This window comes from Ascaphus truei, chromosome 4 (assembly GCF_040206685.1).
Source record: "Ascaphus truei isolate aAscTru1 chromosome 4, aAscTru1.hap1, whole genome shotgun sequence".
Classification (NCBI taxonomy): Eukaryota; Metazoa; Chordata; class Amphibia; order Anura; family Ascaphidae; genus Ascaphus; species Ascaphus truei.
Window position 1 is genome coordinate 298,575,059 of NC_134486.1, and position 23,309 is coordinate 298,598,367.

At 43.7% G+C, this 23,309-nt stretch overlaps 2 protein-coding genes across 4 annotated transcripts in view; one reads left to right on the forward strand and one right to left on the reverse strand.

Moving 5' to 3' along the window:
- Positions 1-23,309, reverse strand: part of MCM9 (minichromosome maintenance 9 homologous recombination repair factor) — a 50,969-nt gene that overhangs the window by 10,264 nt on the left and 17,396 nt on the right. The window contains exons 7-8 of one of the 3 annotated variants that reach the window (XM_075597743.1): positions 3,162-3,336; positions 2,132-2,334 (exon numbers count right to left, since the gene is read on the reverse strand). In XM_075597743.1, the coding sequence (XP_075453858.1) occupies positions 2,132-2,334; positions 3,162-3,336 (378 nt within the window). Of the gene's footprint in view, positions 1-2,131; positions 2,335-3,161; positions 3,337-17,747; positions 21,679-23,309 lie in introns of those variants that run through there. The other 2 variants (XM_075597744.1, XM_075597745.1) reach the window with 2 other exon arrangements.
- On the forward strand, positions 10,367-21,396 carry ASF1A (anti-silencing function 1A histone chaperone). The gene is made up of 4 exons (XM_075597748.1): positions 10,367-10,807; positions 14,740-14,855; positions 17,890-18,066; positions 19,511-21,396. The coding sequence occupies exons 1-4, from the start codon at positions 10,699-10,701 to the stop codon at positions 19,721-19,723; spliced, it is 615 nt and encodes a 204-aa protein (XP_075453863.1). The 5' UTR covers positions 10,367-10,698; the 3' UTR covers positions 19,724-21,396.

Sequence of the window (23,309 nt, forward strand, 5' to 3'; positions counted from 1 at the left end):
GGGTGAGAGTGATGTGAGTTGCAGGGGGAGGGTGTGATGTGAGTTGCAGGGGGGGAGAGTGTCATATTGAGGGGAGGGGGAAAGAGTGTCATATTGAGGGGAGGTGGAAAGAGTGTCATATTGAGGGGAGGGGAGAGTCATATTGAGGGGAGGGGGAGAGAGTGTCATTAAGGGGAGGGAGTGTCATATTGAGGGAAGAGAGACATGGGGGGGATGCTGACTTGTGTGGGGGGGATGCTGACATGGAATGGGCTGGGGGGATGTGGAGGGGGGTATTGTGTGTTTGATGTGGAGGGGGGTATTGTGTGGGTGAGGGGGAGAGATGGGGGTATGAGAGATAGATGGGGAGTATCGTAAAGATTGATAGTGAGGGGTTCTGGGGGAGATATGAGGATGAGGATGATGATGAGAGGTGTGGAGGAGAGATGATGATGATGATGATGATGATGATGATGATGATTTAACCCGTGCGGCCCAATTTTTTTTTCCTTGGAGCAGTTCGGCCCTTCTCACTTTACGAGTTGGGCAGGCCTGATCTAGGTAGAGCAATTCAATACATGACTATTTTTTAGTCTCTTCATCAGGCACTATAAACCAATTCCTTTACACTTAACCCACCTCTCTGTGCAGCTCTCCCAACACACAACGCCGCATGTTGGTTACTTAGTATTTCTTTCTTCAGTGGTTTACTTTGGTGCACTTATGTCTGTTTTGTATTAGACATCACTGTATCTTGCTGTCTGTTTTGGAAAGCACTTGATAAACTATCACATACAATAGAGAGCACCTGTGAAATGTATTACTGGAATGCACTTTGTACACAGGTGACACCACCCAAATACAAATATACATATAGAGATGTAAAAAGGTCAATGCAAGTGTTACGAGTTATCATTGTTACCTCCGCGGAAGACACTTATACACGTTACTGTATGATGGTAAACATAAATACAAATCTGAGTTTAAAAAAAAAAAAAAAGCATATACCAAAGTTTATTGCTTAATATCTAATTAAGCTACTGTAGCACATCGTGAAGTGTGGCTTTAAACCTCACAGTCCATAATCCAAAATAAACCACCTACATAAGATTAGGCAAAACGTAATATTAAATTCCAGGTCAACTAAAATGCAATTATAACTAATTTACTCTCTCCCAAGAATAAATGTCCTGGAACAGGAATATCTATCTCTGCTCCTCCTGTTCCTCCCCCCCCCCCTTTTTTTTTGCAGCTATGCCTGCTAGCTTTATTTGGATGTAAGCTTTCCCTGCAGCTTCACTCCTAGTGCAGATGGGAATGGATACATTTATGATACTTTCCTCCCTCCAGTCTGCTAGATACTGGTTGCCCTGGCAACATCTCTAGTCCTCCAAGTTAAATGGACTTTTCCATACTCCCCTGTCTGTTTTCACTGGTAGTTTGGCCCTGGCCCTATTCCTGTGTTACAACCATTACACACTTCCTTTTCCTTCCTGAACTGACTGAGTGAGTACTCCTTTACTACACACCTCTTGGCAAGGCCATTCCCTTTTTACCTGCCTCTGATTATAAAGCACCCACACAGAGAAGCACTCTCTCACCACACCATACCATCCACAAGTGCCTGTATATGACTGATGCTTTCTCAATAAACTAAAGAAAATATAGCAGAACTTGGTGTGCTTTGGAAAAGGGGCTGAGTTAATTTATACACCACACGTGACCCTGGTTCCAGGATAATAAACGATGAAGCAAATGTTGGAGAGACTGAACAGAATGTTAAGGGGAGTTCTTGGTGATCAGTCTGACAAGGCAGGGAAAAGAAATATCAAAATATAGTTTCGAATTGCAAAGTATTTGACATGTTTAGTCTGATATGTTGTGCTTGCTTCTCTGCATGGGTTTGAAATACTCCTTTTCCATTTAGGTAAACAATAGTGAAACGTAATTTTTAGAGAGAGCCAGACTTGATTTTAAGTCCTAACAAAAACAGTCACAATTCCCCTCAAATACACGTGTGCACGCACCTTTATCCATGTATCTCATTCACAGGTTCCCTGAACTTCTTAATAATAATAATAATAATAATAAGCCAACAGTAAAACATGTTTGTACACATTCTTGGGGAAAACACCGGAATTTGATGCCGTACCTTTGTTTTCTAATATAAAGGAGGAAATAATGCGGTCCCAATCTTCATTTTTTGTGTCCAACAACACCAAAACCAGGTCGAATCTACTTAGCAGGGGACTAGCAAGAGCTACATTCACTGCGATCGATTCTTCTGGGTCGTACTGACCTTTCGGATTGGTAGCAGCCAAGATTGTTGTTCTAGTGTTTAGTTTGCACACTAGCCTATGAAAGAAAACAAAGAGGCCCTGTAAGATTTCTGTATATTACATTTACCAGCTTTACTAGGACAGGGGTGTTAACATGAATGGTTATCTTATTACTCTTTTAAGAGAACCATTAGTTGGTACAAGTTTGATAAAGCAGAGAGAGAATTTGATGTTATACCAAAAATGATCAGCAGAGGTCCCTAGCTTTTGGAGGTGAAACCCCACAAAGTACAATGTAATTGAATAACAGATAGGAAAAAGAAGCATGGCTCATCTAAAAACAAGTAGCTTTTTTTCTGACATATAATAACATGCCTAAGACCCACATACAGTATATCCTATCACAATGTGCCCGATCTGTGTCTAGTGGAGTTTAAATTAGAAAGGGTTTCACTTGATCAACATATTAAGTCATACTTTGCAACGGTACCTGTTAGTATAATGCCTGTTTTTTGTTCCTCTACATAATGAAGTCTTGATGTAAAAAATTCTGCAATTGTGCGAGAGCTACCTCCTATACCCATTGGTGGCAGCTCAGAACATCCAGCGAATGACAGATTTACTACATGTGAAATAAAATGTATATCTATTTTATTAATCAAAGGGCTTAGGGGCCATATTTACTAAGCAATGCTATTCCACAAGACATCATCTGGTACTGGAAGGCACATTATGGCCCACACAAGTGAACGGGATGTATGGTTTATTCCTGCAGAGGACTGCTTAGTACATATGGGCTATATCCCACTCCAGTATTCTCACACACTGCAGAGGGCATGCTACTTTTGCATAGTTAATATTTTGCCTAGAAGAGTCATAGTACTCTAGTTTGAAGAGTTTTACCCAGCCTTAGCCACGCTGATAGTTTGCTGTTCCATTGCCTCATGGATGCTGGTCCTATCATGTTCCTTGATGCTATTGAATTCATCAATGCAGCACAGTCCTCCATCTGCCAGCACTAGAGCTCCAGCTTCCAATTTCCACTCTCCAGAGTCCTTCACGGCCGCCACCGTCAACCCTAAAAGACACGTGTCCTGCCATTTACACCGAGCAGCAAAACACTGGCAGAATAACAAAGGCAAAACAAACCCCTCATTGATGGCAAAGAAATGTATGTGATATATCAAGACAAATTTGGAGCAAAATGAGTCATTTTCATCTTTGCATCAATGTATCAAGGTCTTTGTTCCATGAGCGTCAGTTTGCGATTCTGGGGGTGGATATAGAACTCGGTAGGGAAGATTACATACATAGATGATGGATAGGTTATGATAGTTATCAAATTCTGCATTGGCTTTTATTTTTATCCTGTATTTGGATCAAAACAATCTGCCAAGTTTGAAGTGGCATAAAGTTCTCTGGCTAGCAATACGTGCCACATGCAGGAAGCTCATCTAACACAAACACAAGCTGAAAATGGAGCAACTGCTACATACATCATCTCCTTAATTTGTAAGTATAGTGAAATTGTCCATTATCATAAATGAGTTTTATGGGTAACATAAAAAGTAAAAAAATTGTGTGGTGCTAAGAGCTATAAAGACACATTAAGTATGAAAAATAGTTCCAGAAATAGGTGACATAGCAGCACCGCTTATTATTTGAAGATGAAGCAGCATTATTCCACAATAATGTTGCGTCAACCCTATGCTAACAAGCTCAAATGTGGCATTAACATGTGACAATAACAGTTCCGGAAGGGCTAGCCTAGGGGCCATGGGATCAATTGCTTCCTGCCCCGATCAAATAAAAAAACTAGGGCAGGTATTAGGAGAGCAGGGCTGCCCGGCTGATTCTTCACTGCAGCTTCTGGCCAGCAGATGATGCTGCTGGACTCTTTGTATCTGTTCCTGTCCTATCTGACTCCTGGCAAGTACATACAGGCATACCCCGCATTAACGTACACAATGGGACCGGAGCATGTATGTAAAGCGAAAATGTACTTAAAGTGAAGCACTACCTTTTTTCCACTTATCGATGCATGTACTGTACTTCAAACGTCATATACGTGCATAACCGATGTAAATAACATTTGTAACAGGCTCTAGAGTCTCCCTGCTTGCGCACTGCTTCGGTACAGGTAGGGAGCCGGTATTGCTGTTCAGGACGTGCTGACAGGCGCATGCGTGAGCTGCCGTTTGCTAATTGGGCGATATGTCCTTACTCGCGAGTGTACTTAAAGTGAGTGTCCTTAAACCGGGGTATGCCTGTATTTCTGTTTATGCAACTATAAGGTGCATATATGGTGTATACATAATGTATGTCTACGTCCATGTAAAATATATATCACCACAAAACTGGAACAACCTACCGGAGACTCTCACATCCACCACCAGTTTAAGTTCTTTCAAAACTAAAGCTGTCTCATATTTTAATCTGGTCTGTAACTTCTACATCTTATTATATATTTGTGAAAGCACTGTAAGCCTGTCTGCATCTTCCTGTGTCCCTAAGGGAAATCTCATTGGTCCCTTGGGCCGCCCGCCCCCACACCTCTCATTGGCCTGAGGCGGAGTGACGACACACACACACACACACACACACACACACACACACACACACACACACACACACACACACACACACACACACACACACACACACACACTGTTGCTTGGCCTCACTCTCCCCCGTCAGTTGGACCGCAGCTCACCTTCCACACCCCCCCCCTCCTCTCCCGGTGCCCCTCACTCTCTCCCCCCTCCCCACCTCACCCAAATCCCCACGCTCTGCAACATCCCTAGTCGCACCATCACCCTCACCGTGCGCCGCTCCCGGAGAGGGGAAGCGCGGCCCTCCTGCTCAGCAGCAAACTCCAGGCTCCTCCCCCCTCGCTCACAACGAGGAAAAGCGCGGCGCGGCCCGGGCCTCCTGCACTCCCTCACGTGCGCCGGCTCCCGGAGAGGGGAAGCGCGGCCCTCCTGCTCAACAGCAAACTCCAGGCTCCTCCCCCCTCGCTCACAACGAGGAACGGAGGGGAAGCGCGGCGCGGCCCGGGCCTCCTGCACTCCCCCTCACGTGCGCCGGCTCCCGGACGGAGGGGAAGCGCGGTGCGGGCCTCCTCACGTGCACCGGCTCACAGACGGAGGGTAAGCGCAGCGCGGGCCTCCTGCCACTCTTGCCCCCCCCCCTCCCCCGCCAGCTTCCCGAACTCATCTCCTGCCCCAGCCAGATGCCACGGGGTCAAGGTAAGTCACCCACCGTCTCCCACCCACACACGGTCACCCACACACCCACCCAGTCACCCACACACCCACCCAGTCACTTTCACCCAGTCACCCACTTTCACCCAGTCACCCACCCACCCACTCACTTAGTCACCCACCCACTCACTCAGTCACCCACACACCCAGTCACCCACACACCCACCCAGTCACTTTCACCCAGTCAACCACTTTCACCCAGTCACCCACTCACTCAGTCATCCACCCACTCACGCAGTCAGTCACCCATCCACTCACTCAGTCACCCACCCACTCACTCAGTCACCCACCCATTCAGTCAGTCACCCACCCATTCAGTCAGTCACCCAGTCACCCGGGGGAAGCCCAACCCTGTTGTCCGCCCCCCCAAAATTACATCCCGGGCAACGCCGGGTCTCTCAGCTAGTATGCCTATAATATATATTTTCTTTAACTGTGCATGCAATGTCTTGAATATAATGTATACCCTGTTCACTTATATAACTGTATTTGTAACCATGATTTATTTGACTCTATGCCCAGGACATACTTGAAAACAAGAGGTAACTGTCAATGTATTCTTCCTGGTAAAATATTTTATAAATAAATATAATGCATATATGGTATGTGTATATGGTGCATGTATGGTATATGTACGATTTGTGCATGTATGTTGTGTGCATGTATGTTGTGTGCGTGCATGGTCTATGATGGGTTTATCTGATGTGTGCAAATATGCACAATTCATGGTGTGCGCGTTTGCATATTTGTGTACGGGCTCCCTGATTCCTGGCTACTCTTTTGGGTTTGTCCCCGAGTACAAAATTTGCTAATGAGCAAGCTCGTGCTGCTGTTACTGTTTTTGGAATCACTTTCCCAGATTTAAAGTAGTTTAGATCAGGGGGGCGCAAACTTTTTTCCCTGCGCCCCCCTGACGGCTGTCCCCTCGCTCCCGCGCCCCCCCCAACCCCAACTTACCCGCGCTCCGGCGTAATGACGTCACGTTGCCATAGCAACGTGACGTCACATGACCTCGCAGCGTCATTTTGACGCCGGTTTGCCATGGCGCCGCAGGGAGGAAGCCGCCGGAGCCACGGTAAGTTAGGTTTACAGAGGCCCTGCAGCTCCCCCGGCACTTAATTTAAGTGCCTTCGGGAAGCGCGCGGGGCCTCTGTAAACCCCGCGCCCCCCGTCGGCAGTGTCGCGCCCCCCCTGGGGGTCGCGCCCCACAGTTTGCGCACCGCTGGTTTAGATAATCTAGCCCAAAGATTGTGTAAAAAAAAACAAAAAAACCTCCAAAGCATTGGTCTATTATGGAAATGTTAAATGTTAAACATTTATCTTAAAATACTTATACATGTCCATTTTTTTTAATGTTATCTGTGGCATTTATCTATGACAATCCTTAAATGAGTTTGGTCCTATTAGGGACTGCCCCTTTAAGGCAGGCTCTTACACGTGCTAATCCACTGGGAATGTCCAGGAGGCTCCCGATATTGTGGGCAGCCTCCTGATTCCTCTCTAGAGGGCTGAGCATATTTCTCACCCAGATGGGCTGCCTGGAAGCAGCCAACCAGGTGGTGGTGTCAGAAGCACTCACTACTGCCTCGAGGGCAAGGCCAAGTGCCTCTGAAGAGGAAACAGCATGAAAAATGTGCCAATTTGAAGAAGCTTCCTTAAATTAGTATATTTTCCAATGATCTCAGGTGTGTTTAAAGGTCTCTCTCCTGTCTGGTGTGTGAATTTCGACAATTTTGCCAAAACATTTTTGGTCTAAAAGTGTGATCAAACATTTTGCGATTTTTCTAACTTTCCTTAAAGTTGGGGGGGAAATTGTTAACCGAAATTCTGTACGCTCTCTCTTCTCTACTCTTGATTTGTCGGTTGGTGTACCTCGGGTCTCTGTCCTGGAATCTATCCTTTTCTCTTACATCACATTGTGACTTTAAGAGTCACCAGGTCCATTCTCTCCCCAAAACCTTAAATGTCATGTTCTGAATGATGCATTTCAAAAGCCTGGACATGGGCTCCTGCTCCACACCCGCAGTTACACTTGCCAACCACTGTGGTCAGTCACTGTCCTCTCCTAACATACCACTTAGGTTGTGAGCTCTCGAGGGCAGGAATTCCCTTTCCTATTGTCTGATTTTACGTTTGTTTCATTTATTGCAATATAATTCTCTGTACTGTATTGTCACATCTGTAAAATGATGCACATATTGTTGACACTTAATTAAAAAAAACATCTATATTTCAATAGATATCAAAATACCAAGACAATGACCAAAACTAACCTTGAAAGTGAAAAAAGGCGTAGAAACTAGCGACTTGTGATTAGTGGTATAAATGTGAATACAACAAGCTAAATATACAAATCATTTTCCCCATCTCACTGGTACATCATTTTTGCTCCAATATATAATAGTATAATACTGGTTTAATTTAAAAAAAAGAAATGGATTTGACCAATATCTACTCACAAACATAAATGTAGTGTAACAGGCTTCCCCCTGGCCCCCCTCACCTCTTGTTAGGGGCATTCAAGGGTTACTCTGATTGTGTAAATTGGGAGGGTGGATATTTAAGGCAGATGGTTACTGGACTTGACCATTTTAGAAATGCCTTGTGGAAAAGATACAAAGTAACTGCCAGTACCAATGATCCCAACTACAGATCTCTGCGGAATACATGCACAAGGCAAACAAGTCTAGCAAAAGCCAAATATTCCTCTGACAATCTTTACCAAAATACATCAAATCCAGCAAACTTCAGGAAGGTCACCAACAATATATTCCAGCCATCGACATCTATCTAATATCAAAAAGGATGATACTACGCTGACACAATCACACTGTGCAAACGCATTCAATTAATCCTTTGTGGGGTGTGCAAGCTCCCTAGTGCAACCCTCACTACAATCATATGGCTCTACCTGTGAGAACCCCTATAGCCCCACCCATCAGTGCTTCCAATTTTGCCCCAGCCTATGAAAAGATTAAACAGGCGCTACTAAAATTAAACAGCCAATGTGGACCTGACCGACTGCAATCAAAGTTCCTACGCCTCTGTGCCTCAGTCCTTGCCACACCTCTTACCTCCCTAATCAACTCTATTTTCTGTTCAAGCCATATGCCACAGACCTGGAAAACTGCATGTGTTGTCCCAATCTTCAAACATGAGGACAAAAAATATTGTCTCCAACTACAGAATCTCTCTTCTCCCAATAGGCCTACTATCCAAAGTTATGGAAAAATGTGTCCACTCCCAATTAAGTGATTACTATACCAAGACACATTTCCCTAGCCATCTACAATCTGGCTTTCGCCCAAACCACTCCACCTTAACTACCCTCTTAAAAGTCTGCAACAAGATCCAGTATTGAATCTAACTGGGACAAGTTACTGGTGCAATATTCATAGATTTTGCAAAGACTTTTGATACTGTTGATCATGTTATTCTGTTAAACAAGCTTCAGTGCTCTGGAATAGGATAACGCACCTTAAAATGGCCTCACTCCTACCTATCGGGTAGATCCCAATCTCTGGCTCTAACGCCAACCCCTTGGATGTCACCTGTAGGGTCCCACAAGGCTCTGCTCTGGGGCCCCTACTCTTTTCAGTCTTTATTGATGATCTATCTACAGATTGTAAGGCAGCCTGCTTCAATGCACATGTATACGGATCACAAAATCTTCTATGCACACAGCCCTAGCCTCACTGACCTTTGACATATAGTTCAATCTAATTTTTCAAGACAAACTATTTTTAAACACTAACAAAACTGTAACAATGGTATTTGGGACCAAGACTAAACTTCTGAAGCTACCAACAACAGAGCTACAGATCAGAACCAACTTTAACATCATCCTAGCCTGTCACTAGTTTTAAATATCTGGGCATATGGCATGATTCCCATTTAACATTTGGATCGCATATTGATACTGTGACAAGCAAAACCTATGGCAAACTAGGTGTACTTTATAGGAACAAATCCTACCTAAGATCACTAGTCACAAAGTGCATTGCACAACAGATGCTAATGCCAATTATAGACTATAGGGACATAATATATGGTACAGCACCCCAAAACTTAGCAAACTAGACACCCTCTACAACTCAATATGCCACTTTGTCCAACAATGTAACCCCACATCACTGCAAAATGCTCCAATAACTAGATTGGCTATCCCTTGAGTCCAGATGCGAAGTATATTTTTCCTGTCTTACTTTCAAATACTTTCGGGATAAGCTACCTGCCTATCTGAACAAGTTCCTCACTCCACCCACACGTAGCACGTATTACCCGATATCTGACTCCAAAAGACTGTTCACGGTCCCAAAGTTCAACAAAGAATTTGTCCGCTCCTCCTCTTACCGTGCACCTCACAACTGAAACAATTGATCAGACTCTCAAAACTGCCTCCAGTTTAAGTTATTTCAAGACTTCAGCTGTCTCACATTTTAATCACGTCTGTAACTGCTACATATGCACAACATATATTATCTGTCCATGAAATGTCTATAAATATATAACGTATAACCTATAGTATGTTGATTTAATGTAACCACGTATTGTCATCAGAACTCTGTGCCCAGGACATACTTGAAAACGAGAGGTACCTCTCAATGTATTACTTCCTGGTAAAACATTTGACAACAAAATGAATTGGGGAGGCCTTCATCCAGCAGTGGATCGACAAGGGCTGAAGATGACGGTGAACTGAACCACAGGTCACTCAGCCTATCAGGGCGTTACACTACACAGGTGAAAGAAGATCCTCCCAGAGTGTCTCTCTTGAGCTGTCAGCCAGCAGGTGGAGCAGCTGCTAAACATTTCCAGCTCTTCCAGCCATGAGGAGTCTGTCTTTCTCCTCGTGTAGCTTGTAGCCATATGGGAGGGCCTGGCAGCAGCCAATCCAGACACACGCTGTTATAGCAACACAGCAGAATGTGCTGTAGTGAAGTGAGATAGGGAAGCTGAGGGGGAAATGACAAAAAAATAAAATAAAAACCAGTGAAGTTGCTCACGTTAAGATTAAGCAAATGAATTAAATAAAAAGGCCACAGCGGAGGGAAGTTTCTCAGGACTCCTGTGACGTGCCTAAAGAAGCAGGGACGCACGGGCTCTGCATAGATAAGCCCTGCTAGGTCTGGTCTGCTCTTAAGACAACATCCCCATTGTTTGCGTGCTTTCTAAATATGGCAAAGGTTCAGGTGAACAACGTAGTGGTGCTGGACAACCCGTCTCCCTTCTACAACCCCTTCCAGTTCGAAATCACCTTTGAGTGCATAGAGGACCTTTCTGAAGGTGAGTTGCAAGTTCTGCTTTGCTACGGGAGCTCTGCTCCGGTTGCACCCCAGTTCACAAGAGGTTAAATTACTATTCCCACAGGCCTGGTGACAGCAGCGAGCAGGCGGGGACAGGAAAGGGTGGTGGTGCAGGGGGAATGACAAATGAAGACGCAGGCACATCACACTCCTTCCATTAAATAAACCAGGGAAACTTGCCATGGTAGGGGAGGGTGCAAGGGAATGCAGGGAAAGTAAGTTTGAGGTGTGCTAGTGGCCGCAGCCATGTTTTGTGTGTGTGTCTGTGTGTGGTCGGGGAAATAACCCTAAAACAAAAGGCACAGCTGCACATCCAGTTGCGGAGTAGAAAACGTATGCAGGGAAACAGAAGAGGCAAAACACTTACAAAACACTGACCTTCCCCCCACCCCCCTCTCTGGTTCCCACTCATGCTATGCAAACAGAGGCTAAATATTTGAACGTTTGGCAACACAAAATAAGTAGAATAAATGAAATCAGGAAATAGAAGTATTGAGGTTGGCTAAAATAGAGTTGCCTAGATGAATGAATTTTTGTTAAGATATACATTTATTTTTGAACGCCCCTATTGCTTATGTTTTATCATTACCATAGATTTTTTTTATATACAAGTACCGTATATACCTACATTAAATATACAAATAAGTATATAATAAAAATGTAAAAACAAAATATGAACATTTTTGTTTTCTGTATTAAGTAAAAAATAAGTGTAAATTTAAAATGTAAAAACATGTATAGATAATAAACAGAATAAAATGAAGCGTCAGCTTATTACAATAACAAGGCTTTACACTCTGTCCATGGGAGTTCACAGGAATCGTTTATGCATTTAAACCAGCAGTCTGCACAGTTCAATTTTGTCTTGGTGGTGGGGAAAGGAGGGTTATTTATGTATTATTTTTTTTTTATTATTATTATCACAACTGGAGGGTCCGTGGGACACGATCTGCAGTAGCCTGACCTCGTAGGACCCCAAGATCCTGAGATACAAGCAGTTTTGTTTGTGAGTAGACATTGGTCAAGACTATTTGCTCAGTGAACACAACATAGCCGGAAGATCAGAGATCGCACCAGTGGGCAATATAAGTTGCGACAGAGATGCGGTTACAACTTTTTTGTGCGTCAAACATCACAAAATACCTCTTATCTCAGGAACCTGGGGGAGATAGGGCGGGTGGGGAATGGAGTCAAGATGACTGGGTTAAAATCAATATCGCGTACAGACACTGCTTTATACACCATCACATAGCAGAGTTACCAGGCAATATAAGGTTACATTTCACATTGCTTTGCAGTGGTTTATCCTATTCTCTGCGGTAGCTTTAATTGGACCAACATAAAACTAGCACTGTAGCTACAGCTAGACATAGCACCTCTTAGGCTGCGTCAATGGTATGGACGACCGCGCAGACGCGTCCGCACGCTGAGCGATCAGACCGCCTGAAGGCAGCAATCGCGTCTATACGGTGAGCGGGCGGAAGCGCGTTGCGCAAAAAATCACTTAAAACGAATTTCTTGGCACGACTGGCCGGTCACGTGAGCGGTTCGCCCAATGAGGGCAAACCAGCTCCGTGACGTCACTGGCCCGCCCCCGGACGGCACGTACCATGGCCAGGGAAAGCGCCTGCTTTCCCTCAGCCTCCGCGCACCTCTGCACGGGCGAAGTGTCTATGGAAGCAGCCTTAGGCCTTGATTATACCAAGAGCTGCAGCGCTATTCTGTGACATCACCCTGTGCTGCCGCCGATCGGCATCTTGATTATACCAGGGAGCAGAGCAGAGGAGGCTTGGAGGTGAGCGTCTCGCCCTAATTGGCTGAACCGCTCACGTGACGCGACAGTTGCCGGCCAATAACAAAATCGCGCGCACCCCGCTACAGGCATGTTAACTGTAATTGGATTTGTTTTTGAGCCATGCAGGATTGTGCTATGCAACACCGCCGGCGTTTTTCTGTATAATCACGGCCTAAGGGGGGGTCTATACACTTCGGAGTCTAAAGGGTCTCATCACCGTTAATTCAAATCAATGAAAAAGTCATTATAGGGCAATAATTGCTATGGCACGTCGTCTAAAAAGCAGCCCAAGCACGTCACTGGAATTTAGCTAGTCTCACCCTAAAATAATCTAAGGCTGAGTCCCCGCTGGCGTTGAGCGCGCTAGAAACGTCGTGTTTTTTTTGTTTACCTAAACGCCGAGTGCGGTGAGTGTGTGTGCCCGCGACAGTGTGATCGGGGACTTACATATATCTATATATGTAACTAACCGCCGCAAGCACCACCGGCTCAGCGCTAGCGGGGACGCAGCCTAAGACTCGCACCGCCAAACCTCCAGGAATAAACATCTCACTTTTCTGTCATTCATACCAGGGATTCAAAGAATGAGGTTGACGCTTTAGCATGAAACTTCTATTTTATTTTTTTAATTAATGCCACTGCAATTACCAAAAGGTAGCCGATTTAGTATTGTACAGGCTGTTAAACATACAATTGTGAATGCTGCTGGTTGCTACATGCATTGCAAAATACAATAAAAAAACAAACAATCAAATCCATTTCACTGCTTCCAGCAGAACAAGGGTTACTTAACATTTAAATGCCTGGACTCAATAAAGAACTTTAGTTCTAGGCAAATTGTAAAATTTCAAATTGGGCTATGAGAAAAAGGTAAAACTACACACCTAAATTGTTATTAAGTATTGCTGCTAACGTTGACAACCACAAAATCAAACCGTGAATATCAAACCCTGAATAATGTTTTTCACTGCAATTCTGTTTGTTAATTGAAACGGCCCCTTTAAAATAATTACAACATATAGAGACATGTAAAGTAGACTTCAGCAAAACTCTCATGTGAAGTACGTACATACTGTACTTACAAAGCGCTACGCGGGACAGTCCCTGGATCAGCTCTTGGGGGGGTGGATTGGGGGGAAATCACCCAGTTCTTTTTCTTTTTAGTATTAGATAACTATCTGTATTTTTTAAAACTCCTAATGCCATTTTTAATGATTTTTGTAATCATCATCCTTTGGATGCTACAACAACGACCATTTACAAAGTCATATCCACTTCCTCTTTTGAAACAGGCTAACACAGGGGTACGCCCCCCTGCCTGCTCTCCCCCTCTGCTCTTGTATCCAGCGTCAACCGATGCCGCGGGGTCATGTGACGTCATGCCACGTGACATCATTTGAGTGTTGCATACCGCCACGGATCATGTGATGTCACGTCACCCCGCGGCGTCATTTGACACCGCGTTGCCATGGCGAAGCGACACACTAGCTGCCTCAATCAAGGTAAAGGAAGTTGCAGAGGCCTCGCACGATCCGTGAGGCCTCTGCAACCGCCACATACCCCCCAGAAAAATCTCACACCCTTCCCCCTCCCCCCTTGGGGTCATGGGACTACAGATAGACTTTGGGGGAGATCATACAAAATATTGCCACCCTCATCCCCCCCCCAAAAAAATCAACAATCCAAAATAGCAGATTGCTGCTTTAAAACAGTTGGCAGAAGCCATTGTTCAGGGTGTGACATACAGAACCTTTAGAAGTTTTATCATAGGCATACTGACCACCATTACCACGATCAGGATTCCCCCCATAAATCTGACAGCTATCATTTGTTTCTTTCAGCCCAGTTAAAATGTATCCCTCCCGCCCTCCGCTAAATTGAGTTTTCAAATGAGGATTAGAGGCCATTGTTAAGAATTCCCGAAAATATTATTTTTATTTTTATTTGTAGAGGGTTTAATAAATACGCCGTCGGTGTAAAACATGAAATCTAAAGGCTTTGGGCCATATTTCCTAAAGTCACAGGGTGACTTTCATCTTGGCACCACTTAGTAGACATGGCCCAAGTGCCACACGATTTACTTCCGTACAGTAAACATTATTCATTTTCTCCTTCAGACTTGGAATGGAAAATTATTTATGTGGGCTCAGCTGAGAGCGAGGAATACGACCAAGTGTTAGACTCTGTGCTTGTAGGGCCTGTGCCTGCCGGACGCCACATGTTTGTATTCCAGGTGTGTATGTGCTTTTAACAGAGAGAACACAACAAGAATTCCTGCATTAAAGCAGGTACTGCTGGGATTTTGTGTGTGTGTATATATATATAAAAATATTAATAAATCCTTCTTTGTTGCCTCAAAGCAGAATTTCTGCTTTCTTATTACCATGCTTTTCCCTGTGCTTTCTTGGTGCATAGGGAAATCAAAATGGCTAATGGGAGGTAATCAGTCCACGTACGGGCACATTTACTCTCTTCCATTAACAGGGCGCTGGAGCCCTCATTTTGGGAGATCCTCTGTGAAAACCTCCACGAGTTTCTCCTGTGATGAGAGAACTGAAGTTCTGTACTTATTTATGTTTAATCAAAATAAAATCCTGGTTAGCATAAAATGAAAAGTGTAACAGCTTTGCAGTGCATTCTGGGCCCCTCCAACAGCCAACGCTTTCCCTTTTGTATCTAAAGCCCTCTCCACCTGCATGAAACCACCCACGTGCTGCCCCACCTCTAAGAAATGCCCTTCCCCTCAATATCAGACAAGAACCTTCTCTCTCCACCTTCAAAGTACCTCTTTAAAGAGGCTCCAAAGTACTATCCCCTTGCAGACACTTACCATAATACCCTCCTACTGTCTCTGTAAGTTCTCCTTACTTATCACTTAGATTGTAAGCTCTCGGGGGCAAACATTCACTTCCCTAATGTTTTTTTTTTAATTGCACATTCCTATTGCCTCATATTATTGTGTTACGTATATACTGCTGTAAAGTACTGTGTACATGGATGGCGCAAAAAGATATACACACTGTACATCACAATTTTACTTGTGCTTCAAGTATGTGTTCCACTATTTCAGGTACACAAAGATGAGGGAGCGGTGGACATCAGTGTATGAAAAATAAAGAACATACAGCACCAACATAAAACAGTATACAGGCATACCCCACATTAACGTACGCAATGGGACCGGAGCATGTATGTAAAGCGAAAATGTACTTAAAGTGAAGCACTACCTTTTCCCTCTTAGCGATTCATGTACTGTACTGCAATCGTTATATACGTGCATAACTGATGTAATTAACGCATTTGTAACAGGCTCTATAGTCTCCCCGCTTGCGCACAGCTTCGGTACAGGCAAGGAACCGGTATTGCTGTTCAGGACTTGATGACAGGCACATGCGTGAGCTGCCGTTTGCTTATTGGGCGATATGTACTTACTCGCGAGTGTACTTAAAGTGAGTGTCCTTAAAGCGGGGTATGCCTGTAGTTGTTAACAGCGCTGGTTCTTTCATCAGTATAGAATTAAATATACTCACCTGGTCGTGAGCATATCAAATCCCATCAAGTGCGTGGCAAAGTGGATGGCAGGTAGCGATGTAGATCTTTCAGAGGAAAGGAGAGACCAATACTCCAGTCCAGCGTCGGAGAGGGGAGAGATGGCCTCCTCTAAAGAAATTGTTGTGTGTCCTGAATGACAGCACTATTGTAAGTCTTCATTCAGGGGGTCTGTTTTGCATTTTTTTTATTATTAAACTAGTACTGTATGCTGCGCAATTAGTCCCGTCTCTCCTTTCCTCTGAAAGATCTACATCGCTACCTACTATCCACTTTGCCACGCACTTGATGGGCTTTGATATGCTCACGACCAGGTGAGTATATTTACTTCTACAGTATACCGATTAAAGAACCAACGCTGTTAATGATACGGTTTTATTTATGTTGGTGCTGTAAGTTCTTTATTTTTCATACACTGATGTCCACTGCTCCCTCATCTTTCTGCACCCGTATTTATTGAGGATCCCAGCTGTTTCTATTGAAGGTTGAGTCGTAGACACAGTAAAATAATAAATATATATATATATTTTATATTCACTTTTTACTTATTTAATATTAGAGCTTCACAAGAAGGTGGGGTTGTTGTATTGATTTTTTATAGAGATCGGCTTTCCTGTCCATTTTCTGTTTCCAGTTCCACTATTTCAGTCTGAAAATTGTTTCAAATGTCCAATTATTTGTTATTGACGATATCAGACCTCATTTACCCAGAATCCCTGGCTGTCGTTGAAGCAATGTGTGCTAAGAGATACAATAAATAGTACAGTGCGCTACTAAGCTGATCTATTATCAGTGTAAATAATTATATACCCACAATACACCTATGTGATATGGCAATAAAACAACAACAACCTCTAGTGTTGATAGGCGTCTGCAGTTGTTATTGTGTGGAGTGACACAACACCCCTAGACAAAGTGAAACGAGAAATAAACAGCGCAAACGCAAGTGAAGTGCACTCAAATTACATTGAAAAAATAAAAAGTATAATATCTGCGTACATCAAGCTAGAACATATCAAGCACTCAGGCATAGGTTACCAGGCACCGCTCGCCGTGGCCATCAGGAACACTCCTTTGCAGGGCCACTCAGATGTGTTGCAGCAGAACCCTCAGAGTAGATGTCTGTATCGTGAAGTTGTTCTCATGTCGACATCAGGGGACTTCCCTCTGGCATAAGGAGAACCTCCGTCCAGCTGATCGAAGACGACAAATGCGGGAGCAGCACAAGCCGCAGTCCAGTTCACAACTCGGCTCCTCTGTGCAGTTGCGCGACATGCCGCACTGTCATCACTCAATCAGATGGACGGAGGTTCTCCTTATGCCAGAGGGAAGTCCCCTGATGTCGACATGAGAACAGCTTCACGATACAGACATCTACTCTGAGGGTTCAGCTGCAACACATCTGAGTGGCCCTGCAAAGGAGTGTTCCTGATGACCACGGCAAGCGGTGCCTGGTAACCTATGCCTGAGTGCATGACATACTTGATGTGTTCTAACTTGATGTACGCAGATATTATACTTTTTATTTGTTCAATATAATTTGAATGTACTTCACTATTGCGTTTGCGCTGTTTTTTCTCGTTTCACTGTGTGCTAAGAGATAATGGCAAAAGGCAGGGTGTAGACATGTATGCTCGCAAGTGATATTTGTATTTATTGAAGACAACTTTCTTCCAAATCTTCTTTCCTCCTCCTCTCTTCCTCCCCCCCATCTCTAGGCGGATTCCCCCAATCCAGCACTTATTCCAGATGCGGATGCTGTTGGCGTAACAGTGGTGTTAATTACATGCACGTACAGGGGTCAAGAGTTTATTAGAGTGGGGTATTATGTGAATAATGAATACACAGAAACAGAACTAAGGGAAAACCCTCCTGTGAAACCTGATTTTTCCAAGGTAAGCAGTGTCTATTCACTTTCAGACTTTTGGGCAGATTTTTACTAAGAGGTACTAGCACTTTTGGTTGGGCTTGCCATTCATTTCAATGGTGACCGCACAAACAAAACTGCTTGTACTACTATTTGAATGACCGTAATGGCAAATCGGCATATTTTATAAACAAGTACCCAGTCCCGTGAACACAAAGCTTAACAGAGCAAAGAGAAAATGCAATTATAAATAAAATGTAATAGAAGAAACGATCATTGTTTAGCTCACAAATAAGCGTCACTAAACCCCAAGGATCGCTTAGTCCCATGGAGTATTGCAAGGATAAGTGTATATCAATATGTTCAAATGGGCGGCAGAAGTTCAGATGCAGTTATACAACCTGTATGATCAAAACACCATATGAAATAGGTATAATTTCTAAAAAAAGACATGGTTGCCTCCTTATAATTATTTGCTTGGCATGCAATAACAGTTCAAAAACATTGTGTATTTGACTGAAACAATTACTGAAGGTACAATGGACAGAAGCAGGCAGGCAATGTAGCAGTTACTTGCTCTCAGATCAAAAGTATAGTCGTTTCAAAGAATGCATGATATCAATCTGTAGATTATATTTACCCCAGAATTGTTCAACTTCGTTTCTGCAAGATAGATAAGCAAATTTGGGGAACTTGTGTATTACATGGAAGACAATAAAATGTTTCACAACAATGAAGAGGTTCTGCAACAATGGCTACAGATTTATTTATTTTTTATATCTGGACAATGTATACAATAAAATGTATTATATATTCTGATATATAAATGAAAATACAAAGTGTTAATAAATTATTATATGTAATCCGGGAGATTAAATATGTTTATGAAAATTGAATAACGGCCGTAATGTGATATGCGCCGAAAATGACAGGCAGCAGGCCCGGCTTTATTTTCTGCACATATCACATTACAGCCTGTACTCAATATACTGTGAAGCGCTTTCCCTGTGCTGGAGAAGGTTTTAGTCCCATTCATTTACATGAATCTGAACTCTTCTCCAGCACTGTGGAGCCGCTTGACAAATGAATGAATAGGGGCTTATACTTCTAATAATAGATAACACAAATCTAAAGTCTAGATTTTAGGATAAGAACCTAATTTAGTCTTCCCACAAAGCTACAACAGTAACTCCAGACAACAAAACACTGGACACTCCAGGATATAAAATACACATTGCAATCCCAGCTGTATTATTTCCTTAGCAAACTCACGGAGGTGCTGGATGAAATTCACAAACACTGGAATCTTATTCCAACACATAGTTACATTGTTTTTTCTGCAACATAAAAAAAAGTCCTGGGTCATTTCACAAAGCTTTTTTTCTTTACTTTAATGATGCAATGACCTAATTCGCTTTTAGAGATAGCCAAATGATTATTTGCATTTTTCTCCCTTTCTCGCTCTGTTGCAGCTTCAGAGGAATATCTTGGCTTCGAATCCTAGGGTGACAAGATTCCACATTAACTGGGAGGACAATACAGAGAAACTGGACGAAATGGACAGCAGCAATCCCAACCTACAGTCCATGCTTTCCACAGAGGCTATGCCACCTGCTTCCAAAGGCTGGTCCACCTCAGAGAACTCTCTGAATGTCATGTTAGAATCCCACATGGATTGCATGTGACTGCCTGTACACCTCCCCACTTTAATGCCAATCAGGCTAAGCAATCAGGATTACAGAGTACTTGGATATTGCATCAGTCAACTGAAGAATGGCGGAAAACTTCAACAAAAAGTTTATATGCAGAAACAAAAAACAAGAACTACAAATACATCCTATTTTTTAAGTAAGGTCCCCGTGCAAAAAACATCAGAATAAAGTATATACATCTCACTTCAAATGCACAATTTGAAACAAAAGAACAAGCAGCGACAGTAAATATTGCTACTATTACGAAGTCTTTGATTTCCCACCTCTTGCTCTGCGCTAGTATCTAGTTTCAATTAAACCTTTCACCAGGTATACACAATGTTTCTGTGGTGCAATCAGCAGACCACAAATAGGCATTTGATTTCTTTGCTTTACGAAACTGTTTTTAGGTAGAAAATTTATTTCAGGAGAATCCAATCAATCAAAAGAACAAGCTGTACACAAATATGTAGCCTGTGAATACAATGCACGGTGCAGTCAGTAGACAGACATACTTGCCTAAAATGTCTGTGTTTCCTGCATTATCCTTGATGAAGAAACCAAAGGATTGTATTTGCATTACGATGTTCATTTTAAATGGGAGGCCAGTTTTAACCGACCTTTAGGGCAATAGTCTATTCAGTTCATGCTTACTGTAAGTCACAATGTTTTTCTTTTCATTTTCAAATCTGTTAACTCAATATGACAGGTGAACACAAACACAGATCACCTTAATCACTGGCAGAGGGATAATGTATCGCATTGCATTACCCCCATTATAACACCATTACGAGGCGCTGCAGGCATTGATACATTGGCTTTAAAGACAAGCAAAAGATCAAAGAAATATATATTTTCGTTAGCTTTGTTTTATTATAGTAAGTGGAACAGGACATCTTTTCCATGCTCTAGCCCAGGGGTGCTCAACACCACCTCCCCCCAACAGGTCACGCTTTCAGGATCTCCCTGCTTCCGCACAGGCGGGACAATCAAAGGCTCAGAGACTGAACCTCTGATTGAGCCATCTGTGCTGAAGCTGGGATATCCTGAAAACCTTACCTGTTGGGGGGGTGGGAGGGGGGCTTGAAAACTGGAGTTGAGCACCCCTGTATTAGAGCACCTTTCTTACTTCCCTGCAAATTTTCCAAGTAATCTATTGCAGGCTATCTGCAAAAGGGGTTTAGATGTCTGGTTCCTCTTCTTAGAAGACGGTCATAGCATAACACCCTACAAAGTCACATGACTTTCAGGCATGTGACAATCTCTCAGGGATGACGGTGATGACGTGCTAGCCACTGAGAAGTAGAAAAGTTGCATTCTGTAAAAGTTCTGTTAATGTTTATCACACAAAAGAATGTTTTAATACTTGAATAACAATTACGCCGCCTCGGACATTCATCCAAGTTTTACATTGTTCTCATTTTGATTTCCCGACTACTAACGAAGGTCAAAATCAACTTTTCTGACCGAAACAAATCCCCTTTGTTTTAAATGTTTACAGTGAATGGATTATGTGGTCTTATATCTGATGGAATTAAGGAACAAATTACCTTTAAGATTTTCTGCTCACAGAGGGACATGTATGGAAACAGGGTTACATATTCATTATACTGAGAAAGCTGGTACCCTTTTTTATCCCACCTCTTCACTAGCAAGCCTCATTACCTTGGTGCTCTACAAAAAGGAAGTAGATGCAGGTAGCAACTCACCTACAAGTGCCTCTTCTTTCCAAGAACACAGTGCGAAAAAACAAAAAGCAAAACGTTTAAGACTTGCTGAGTTAGGGGGGGAAGCAACAAGCGGCCCGATGGGGGGCTCAGAAATCCTCCCTCCCCTTTCCGGCACCTGTGTTGCAGCGCTCTCTGCTCCTACCCCCAACTTGCTGCTATTCCTTCCCCCGCCTCACCGGCACTGCACTATCACAGGTGTCGATCAGCGCTGCAGCCGATCTGTGAGGGTGGAGAACAGGGAGCAGCCGGCAGTCAGAACAGGAAGCAGGCGGCAGTCAGAACAGGAAGCAGGCGGCAGTCAGAACAGGAAGCAGGCGGCAGTCAGAACAGGAAGCAGGCGGCAGTCAGAACAGGGAGCAGGCGGCAGTCAGAACAGGGAGCAGGCGGCAGTCAGAACAGGGAGCAGGCGGCAGTCAGAACAGGAAGCAGGCGGCAGTCAGAACAGAGAGCAGCCGGCAGTCAAAACAGGGAGCAGCCGGCAGTCAGAACAGGGAGCAGCCGGCAGTCAGAACAGGAAGCAGGCGGCAGTCAGAACAGGAAGCAGGCGGCAGTCAGAACAGGAAGCAGGCGGCAGAGTCTGGGGGAAGGAGCAAAGAGCTGCAGAACTCTGCTCACTCATCCTCTCTATTACAACAGTGAGAAGGGGAGGAGTGTGTGCTGCGCTCCATAGTGTGCTGTGCGTCAGCGCAAGTGTGCTGTTCGTCAACGCGCACAAATTTGTTGTGCGTCAGCTCGTGTGCGTTATTCTCAAGGAACGAAGGCTAGGATTCCCAAAGCTGCGGTAACTGCCATTAACCTGAACAGCAAAATCAAGCTCTCAGAGCTTAGAGATTCCCCCCTCATAAGTTTCCTAGTTTTCATTTTTGGATCATGGAAAAGCAACATCCACAAAGCTTAACACATTCTCCATTTACTTGGTTTGCAAACATGTTCATCACAATCACAATCCAAATCCTAGAAGAAAGTAGCAAAAGTGCACACCTGATGCGGACTTCCTTAAGGACAATACTAAGGCTGCGGTCCCAGTAACTGCCACAGCGCAAGGCGTGCGTGTAAGCACCGCCCCTCAATGGGGCTGGGCCCAGTAGTCACCTTCCCGCTGAAGGTGCAGCTGCGCCCTACTGTCCGTGTATCTGTCAGCTTGTCACAACCATGGAAAAGCAGGGTGTCATGACACAGGAGGCTCCATCAGCCCTCCAATAACTAGAGAATACAGGAGAGCTCATGCGCACACCTAAATAAATGCACTAAAAAAATCAAGATGTATTTTGGTCCATAATAGCTACAGGTTGGATAAACCATATACATATATGAGTGAATTTCAAAAGTTTATAGACGTGACAACACTCAACACAGGAAATATTTACCATATAGATACAGGGCAGTCATACAAGGGGAAAAAAAGCACCTAATCAGATTCGAGGATCAGTGGTAGTCAGTTAATGTGGAAGCCCATCACAAGTAATGTGACGTTTCAGGTCCATACGGTGACCTTTTTCCAGAACCATAATGCAATGACATTTACAGAGACCGGGGCTTGCCCTTATAAAAATCAGATGGCCCTTCCCCTTATTCGAAATTTCCAGTCGAGTGTAACTGAGCAGGCCCTAATATGACTTCACATAATGTGGCAATGTGATTATATATAAGGGTGAGCACTGGTCTCTGTATATTTAATTGCATCATAGTTCTGAAGAACGGTCAGAGTATGGGCCAGTTCTTGTGATGGACTTGCAGATTCACCGACTATCCTTGGATCTGATAAGTGGCGCTTCTTTTCCCCCTGGCAAAACGGCCTTGTGTCTATATGGAAAATGTGTATAGTGCAGGGGTCATCAAACTTGTAGTCC